Source organism: Mytilus californianus, unplaced genomic scaffold, assembly GCF_021869535.1.
Source record: "Mytilus californianus isolate M0D057914Y unplaced genomic scaffold, xbMytCali1.0.p SCAF_6, whole genome shotgun sequence".
Lineage (NCBI taxonomy): Eukaryota > Metazoa > Mollusca > Bivalvia > Mytilida > Mytilidae > Mytilus > Mytilus californianus.
In genome coordinates, this window is record NW_026262712.1 from 115268615 (window position 1) to 115277388 (window position 8774).

The 8774-nt window shown below is 30.1% G+C and overlaps 1 protein-coding gene across 1 annotated transcript; it reads left to right on the forward strand.

Annotated features, from left to right (window-relative positions):
• LOC127704535 (uncharacterized) lies at positions 1-7553 on the forward strand. Its single transcript, XM_052208628.1, has 6 exons — positions 1-211; positions 1424-1686; positions 2676-2889; positions 3098-3241; positions 5097-5176; positions 7434-7553. Exons 1-5 carry the CDS (start codon positions 133-135, stop codon positions 5162-5164), a joined length of 768 nt encoding a protein of 255 aa, XP_052064588.1. The 5' UTR covers positions 1-132; the 3' UTR covers positions 5165-5176; positions 7434-7553.
• The last annotated feature ends 1221 nt before the right edge of the window (positions 7554-8774 follow it).

Below are 8774 nucleotides of genomic sequence, written 5' to 3' on the forward strand. Positions count from 1 at the left end.
AGTTGCATCCTTAAGGGATCTGTAAAAATAAAATGGCCAACTCTAGAATTTACATTAGTTTTCCGAGTTTTGGACAATTTCAAGTCCCAACAACATACAGATTTGACCGGGAATGGAACAATACTTTTCTCAATGAAAGAGTGTTCTAACTGTGCTCTCTCAAATTTAACAGGACTTGATCTTATAGCATCTGAGATACCATCTTTCAAATGTAAGTAAAAAAAAAACTGCAGAGTTTAAAAGTAATAAGAAAAATACCAAATCTTAAGGTAAATTCAAGGTAAACAGGGACTTCCATGGAACCTGACAAAATAAAACGTTTGACTTTATCAAATATATGGTAACGAATGGGGAATAAATGTCATATTCCTAACATTGTACAGACATTTTCCAAAGAAAATTGTGGGTTTAGCCTGGTTCAGTAAGGATGAGGTATTCACGATTATTTTCTAAATAAAACATTACACATTTACTATGTAAGTTAATGTATTTCACATTCTTGGAGTTGTTTTGATAGAACTGTAAATTAACATATAATAAATAACCACTACCCTTGGCATTCAAACTGGGGAAGGTTGTGTTTTGATTTTACTGGTGTTTTCATTTTTAAATGAGACAACCATTGTCTTTAAATCAAAATGACTCTTTATGAATTAGATGTGTCATAAGATTCATGACCCTGTTATTATAGTTAAGCCAATTTATTTAAAAGTATAGATTCAAAAGTTTTATACATGTATTATATATAATTATCTATCTCACTGACAAGTTATAACATCAGTGCTGATTAACTATTTTTGTTGGAGTTTTGTCTCTTGAAAAATTAAATATGAAGAAAAAAATCCAAATACTGTCAATTCAGAAATTATTGCGTGTATTAATTATTGCCATTTTTGAAGAAAGAACAAAAAAAAAAGTTGCTTTTCTGATTCTTTTTAAGTTGAAATCAAGCTATATGTCTTTACAATTTATAAAGTTATAGCCCCTTGACCGTTAAAGTATGCTGGGGACAGTGGAACACTGTTATATATTATTTTAAAATTGATCAAACCAAAGGTTTGAACATAATGTTCCCTACATATTTTTTCATCTCAAACAATTGGATTTTTAAAGGATGGTTAATTTTGGTTGACTTTAGTTAATTTCAGACCAAATGTTTTTAAAAAGTAAAGAAGAACTAGAAATGAGATTTTCATGAGACTTTATAACCCCCAAATTGTAATCATATTTTGTTGTGGATAGATATTGCTACAAAGGACATAAACACGACATAGAACTTTTGAAACAAGTGATATATTAAAGTTTTTAATATGATTTCATTGTCTTATAGTAATATATAATGTTTACATTTGTATACATCCATTTAAAACTGCATTGTCTCATTCTAGAATTAGTAATAAATAGTTATATTTATAAATTTCAGTTAACCCATTCCTTCCGTGTAGAATGGATGGTTGTTTGGAAGATTCACCTCAAATGTTTAAATTAAAGCGTGCCCCGAACACCTGGGACCAAATGTTTGAATTAGAACACAAAACATGCACTGCTAACATAGTAATACAAAGTAATACAAAGAAGATATGTTTCCATCAAGCAAATCTGAAGAAAAGAGATTGGGTTCCCTGTAGACGAGCTACAAATGAATATCTGCCAATGTTTATACATATTGATTCTTTTTTCACTTTGGTAAGTTTAAAGGAGTTTATATGGCAAAGACCTTATTTAGGCCCCATGAATTTCAAATCAATTAACATGTTAGTTTGCTTAGAAGATACATATAGATTGGTTGTTATTTGATTAATATTCAGTGTTAATTACTTCATACATATTTAGGACGAGAACAAATTATCAATTAATACAATTGGTAAGTTCTGAAGGAGGTAGATACACCAATATGAAGGGGAAATTGGACTGTCACTGTGAATTCAATTACCCCTCCCCCTTTTATGTTATGATCTAAATATGTGATACCTTCATGTAAGGTGTGTTTTTTCATGGTGTGTAGTTGATAATTTCCCTATTTATGTTATGATCTTTATATATATGTGATAACTTTCATGTTTGGTAGAATGTTTTATCAATATGTTCAGTTGATTTTCCCTCTTTTGATGTTAAGATCTTTGTATGTGATAGCTTTCATGTGGTAGAAAGTTTTATCAAGGTGTGTAGTTGATTATTCTCCTTTTTATATTATGATATATGTGAGAACTGTTATATTTGGTAGATAAACAATAAATGTACATTGTTGGAAAATATCAAATTTATTTGTTTAGACTCAAGAAAAATGAACAACAAAAAAACAGGCCCATCTCTTTGGTAGCAAGTACAAATAAAATTTTATAGTTTCTGACAATGTTCATAGATTGTTTTATCCTTCGATTAAACATTGGCACTTTTCGTATATTTTTTAAACTCCAAATTGTTTTTTATTTTATTTTAATAGAAAAGGACATGGGTTAAACTAGGTCCGCTGAGAGGACAAAAATTAACTCAAAATAACAATTCACTCATCATGAACGCATGATAACAGGAGACTTTATAGATACAAGTAGAAATAAAGCAAAATTAAATTGTATGCTTGTAATTTGTACAAGAGTAGGCTGATTGAAGGATAAAAAGTTTATCATCATATGAAAGTTGCAGCCAAAGTCACTGGTTCCTATTTTATTTTATAGGTTATTAAATGTGATGACCTCCAGGGATGGTGGTGTTTACCTCAGGATTTACAAAAATTTGAAAAGCTGACAATATCATGGGAGCTAGGATATTTCCTCCATGGTTCCGTTACAGAAGAGCTATGGGTACTCTCCGTATCCTCAGTCAACAACAGCCAAGCATGCTCACAACCTATCGTTTACACTACATCATTGTACACTACACTGACACCAGGTAATATTTCATAGTAGTTTTGTTGTTAATGAAGAATAGAGATAAACAAAGAATCTTTTACAGAATATAACAAATTAGTTTTGGTGTTGACAAAGAAAAGAGATTAAGAATTATAAAGTATGTCTTTAATTATGTCTCAAGGAGTTATAATGTTTCACTCTGTATTTTTGTTTTAAGAAAATTGTAAGCACATTTTTCATTAATACAGTAAACATCACTCAGGCTCATAGGGATGATGACAGTGGTTTATCGACTCCAAGAATACTAGGGATAGTGTTTGGTGTATTGGCAGGTGTCTGCTTATGTTGTGTAGGTGGATATTGCTGCTGCTGCAAGAAGAGAAAATCACAAGGTATTTTATTGATTTCCCCACATTTGTTTAATAGATTCTGTTCGATATAAACTGCACAGGGTATTTAGCTGATTTTCTCCATATTTAATGCATAGATTCGGTTCCATATAGACTGCACAGGGTATTTTTCTGATTTACCCTCACATTTTGTGAATAGATTCTGTTCCATATAGACTGACATTTTGTGGTAAAGGATAACTTGCAATATGTATATTTTTATTTCACCTTGGACTAGTGAAGGGAGACATTCTGAAAACAAATATACATAATATAACATGCACTGCTGTACATTATTAAAAGATATATTTATCTTTAAATGAGAGCTTTCTGAAACAAGATTCAAATGTTAAAATTTGGTAGAACTTTTCTATCAGGTTCCTTCCAATAGAAGACCCCTTACGTTGAAAGATATTTTAGTTTTGATTGGTCCAAATGTTTTTTAAATGTCCAACAACAGGTTTCAGAGAACATTAGAAACAATACAATGACCTTGTATTGCTCACCATGCATTTGTTTATTTTGTGCATAATGTTTTCGAATGTTGAAAGGTTTGTAAATATGAATCTCAACAAAATGTCTGCTGTAACAAATTCAGCATAAAACATCTTTGAAACTTCATTCATAGAAACTTTGGACGGGGGATTCACTAAAGCATATTCTCCTTGATATTTATAACCACTTACTAGTATTCAATTTAACTGTGGTAAAAACATATGTAGCATGACCTACTCTCAACATAATAATGGCTATTGAACTTTTGTTAATTTCTCATTGATAAACACTGCTTGCTAATAATTTGGTTACTAATCCTATTATACAACTATAGATACTGAAGTCACCTTAGCACCATGCTCTTGACATTTGACAGAAATATTTTATCAGTATCATACATAGATACCTTTTGTGTTTGTGTGTGAATGATTTGCCATTTTACTGTACCTGTATGGCCATTTTTTAGGACAAATACAAAGTTTTATTTGTGGGATACACAGTCCTATTGACTTTTGTTTTCGATAAATGAAAAGATTTGAGAACATATACAGAGAGCAACCCAACAACAACAAAAAGACATGTTTCAATCTCAATTTTATGTTTGGTTGCTTGAAATGCAAATTCAGCATATTGAATGGTGAAAAGTTAAATCACAAAAATACTGAACTCCGAGGAAAATTCAAAACGGAAAGTCCCTAATCAAATGGCAAAATCAAAAGCACAAACACATCAAACGAATGGACAACAACTGTCATATTCCTGACTTGGTACAGGCATTTTCTTATGTAGAAAGTTGGGTTTGAAAATCAGGTTCCCTTTCTATTTTATCAATTACTGAAGATATCAATACAAGCCTTCAAAATGTCTGGCATACTTTAATATTTAACATCTGCAACTCTTTTTGTACTACATATTAAGATAACATCTGTATATTTTCCAGATGGTGAAACTTGGTCATCTTTAGAACCATTCATTATTGAGGATACCCATTTAGTGTAATCAACTCCTCCCAATACTTTCAAACTTTCTAGAATGTTTGCACATTCATTGAACATGTGGTCATCATTTTGTGAGCACATCTGGACAATTTGTGTACATTTAGGTAATACTTCCTGATTTTTTATGACATATAGGTACTTACATCTACGTTCTTTGTCGTCTCATTGTCAATCATGTCACATCTTCGTATTTTTATACTAGCTTTTACTATTGGGATAAGTCCTCATCCAGTGATTAGAATGTAATTTTACCACAATACCTATGTTGGTTTATTGACTTTGTTAGGGACACCATATACTTTAATTAATCTTCCTTCAGAGATTAGAATGTAATTTTACCTATGTTGATATATTGACTTTGTTAGGGACTCCAGAAGCTGTCGCTGATGATGTCAGACTGTCAATGCTTGAAGAACATAATGGCAAACATTAAATTCATACTTTGGTAAGTTTGTACATAAAAAGATCTGTATCTTGCTTTTCCTACTCTTAAATAAAAAATGTTTATCAGATTCAAAATCAAACATATGAAGTTACAAGTATAAATACTGTTCAATGTATACAATACATAGCCTCCTTTAGTTAAGTTATATTTTTTAAAGTATCTACTTGAACGAGTGGATTAAGTGTCATTGTATTATAACTTTAGCTTGTATGTTTTGATCATCCATACAATTGTTCATGTACCATCTTTAATAACAAATAAAAAAACAGAAAAAAGATATATTTTCACATAACAGCATTTTTTTTTATATTTTTTATATTTCTTTTTCTCACGTCCAAATAGTTTTATTTGAATTCATTACACACACATGCATTAACATGAGCACATTACATGTATCATTTGACATTCAAATAAGTTTGATAGTTAATTTCCCTTCAAAATAAGTCCATTGTAGCAGCAGGCAACACACATATATAGCCCAATATATAGCCCAATATATATCATTGTGTCCTCCCTTGAACTTTTTATTACACAACAATATATATTATTCATGTGCTGTTATTTTGAAATTGTTATAGATATATTGTGCTATGAATTTCATGCAATCAACTACAGCTACATTTAAAAGTGAAGTCATATCCTTTAAAGCTCATGAATACAATAGTATGTTGAAAAAACGTTTAATAAGTTGCTTTCTAAGTTTGTAAAAAAAAATTACAATTGAAATTAACTCATTTATTACTTTAAATTCGCAAATATGGAGAGGTTTTTGTTAATGAGAATAATGCAACTGGATGAGAACAGCAATATATTTAAGGGTATAAATTTGTGTCCATTCTTCAAAAATCCTAATAATAAATGCATGCAATAATTTCAAAATTTATGGTATATAATTAAATTAAATCTCAGTCTAACCAAGCCTATGTCATTGTGTGCCAGTGTCAGTATTAATGTAATGCTTGAGCTAACGTGCGCAATCTTTGTTTAACTGTTTTAATTGTAATGCTTGCACAAACTCTTTTAAACCTTTGTTTAACTGTTTTAATTGTAATGCAGTAATTGTAATGCTTAAGCAACTTGCAAAAGGTTTGTTTATCATTAATTTGCACAAGAGTTTTGCCTATAGTTGGAAAGTTTCCATCTGAAATAGTAGCTACTTCCTGTAAATTGATTGATTAGATGACTCTATTAAGAAACACATGCTTAACAAGAATATCTAACAATACATACATAAATTAATCCAGTATTTTGAATATCCTCCATCAGTATCAATAGCCCAATGTATAATGCTGATTTATTCTCATCTGAAATCCATGAATTTATACAAACTAAACAATGTTTGGTGAAAAGTAAGACCAAAGCATTCTGTAAAATATTAATTAGATAGTAGGAAATACACGAAGCAAAGAACAAATATAAAAATAAGATGTAGTATGATAGCCAATGAGACAACTCTAAGCATAGAAAAGTACAATAGTCCAATCCAACCACATGTATTGTTTATATAAATCTTAAGATTTAAACAAGTATGCTGATCAGAAATATAAGCTATGAGACACCTTTTAGATTTGTTTGTTTGTGGTATTTTCTTCTAAAAGATCCCTTTATGTATATATATTAGGCAAGTTAGATCATGTGTCTGCTACCAAGTTGGATCCTGCTATTGCCATTTAACATTGTTACTTTTATTCACATCACCTTTAGATGATATATGTTCAAATGTTAATGTATGTATCAGGAAATCTTGATAAAACAGAGTAGAAGTAAATATGAATACATTCCTGTATGAGCAAATAATGAGGTAGATAAAAAAAACATGAAAACCAGAGAAGAACACATCATAATCAACAAGACAAATCTATTGACTACTAAATATGACGCAAATGAACAGCAAGCACTAAAAACTTTTGACTTATACTCCAAAAATTCAAAAAATATGGAGAAATTTTTATTAATGAGAATAATGCAACTGAATGAGAACAGCAATATACTTGAGGATGTAAATTGTGTCTGTTCTACAAAAATCACAATTATAAATTCATGCAATAATTTCAGAATTTACAGTATATAATTTGTCAATTCAATTAAATTTCAGTCTAACCCAGCCTATGTCATTATGTGCCAGTGTCAGTTTTAATTGTAATACTTGAACTAACCTGCACACACATTATTTAACTGTTATACATTATATATTACATTTAATTTTATTCTCACTTATTAATTGTAAAATCATCATTTATCTCAAATTACTTTTTAGCTACTGAGGTTGTGGCATACAGTGTTGTTCATGTCCATCATTCTGAAAGCAAACAGTTGTTAAGAATATGTCAGTTATACTAGCAGATATTGATCAGATTAGTGGATGATGGAATTAGAAGATATGGAATGATTTCCTGTTAGACAACTTTGCATTTTGGAGTTTGTAATTTGTTCTGGTTAACAGAAATTTCACTGAAAAACAGTCCTCAGACGAAAATTTTACTTTTTTGACTTTTAATCTTGAGCTTTTTTTTGGTTCATATGACTTAATGATGACTACTAGATTGTTGTTCCTTCAGGTCGACTTGTTTCATAAGGCTGCAGTGTTGTACTGACCTTTTTTTATAGTTTCTTATTATATTTTCAGGGGGAAGTGTTGTCAAAGCAACGTTGTATGAAACACAGAAGATATACATTATTTAATGCTTCAAGTACCCTAAAAAACTTAAAAAAGGAATTGAAAAATTTTATAAGTAAATGTGAATACTAAAACCAGTAAATTACAATTTAAATTTGCAATTATGCATTGTTGTAATGTCATATATGCTGTTTTTATTGGGACAATATACCATGTGATTCAAAATGATTGAATCCTTGTGAAACATTTATAAAGTGTTACAAAATGTCTTCATCATTATTTACAGGGTCAAGTTATCGAGTTGAAATGAGTTGATTTCACAATTAGAAAGAACTTAAAACTGCCATCTGAAATGTGGATGAATATATTTTATGACTAAAAGAAGAAAGTGTGTTTATGTGAAATGAAATAGATGACCTGTGAATTCGTTTGTTAGATATAGTTAAATACAACTATTTGTTTGTACAATTTCAAGGCAGTCTGTGGCATTTTTTTTATCTTTAAATTGTTAATGACAATGAGTTTTTTTGGTGGGGATTGGGTGTTGTTTTGAATGTTTATTTTTTGTTGTTTTATATTGAATAATGGCTACAGTTTTACAGGTTAATAAGGTTTACCTCATAACGATTAAGCTTTACAGGGTTATAACATTAAGATCAAGAGTCGTACATTTTTTTACATGAAGATCCAGACTTATGCAGTTATTACATAAAGATAAAGGAACAAAAAAAAATCAGCAACAGAGAGACAAAGATGCAAGTTATTAATGTGGCTTTTAAGGAATGGACAGAAATTGTCCAAATTTCTCTATATTGAAAAAATACTAAATGCCATACACTTAATTCTTATCACAAACAATGGTTGCTTAGAGTATTTGTTTTAGTGAAATGAAAAGTTGTATGTTCTATTTTTGTTGAGCCTGCGACTTCTGTCGCTGAAAGCTCGACATAGGGATAGTGATCAGGATTGGCGGCGGCGTTA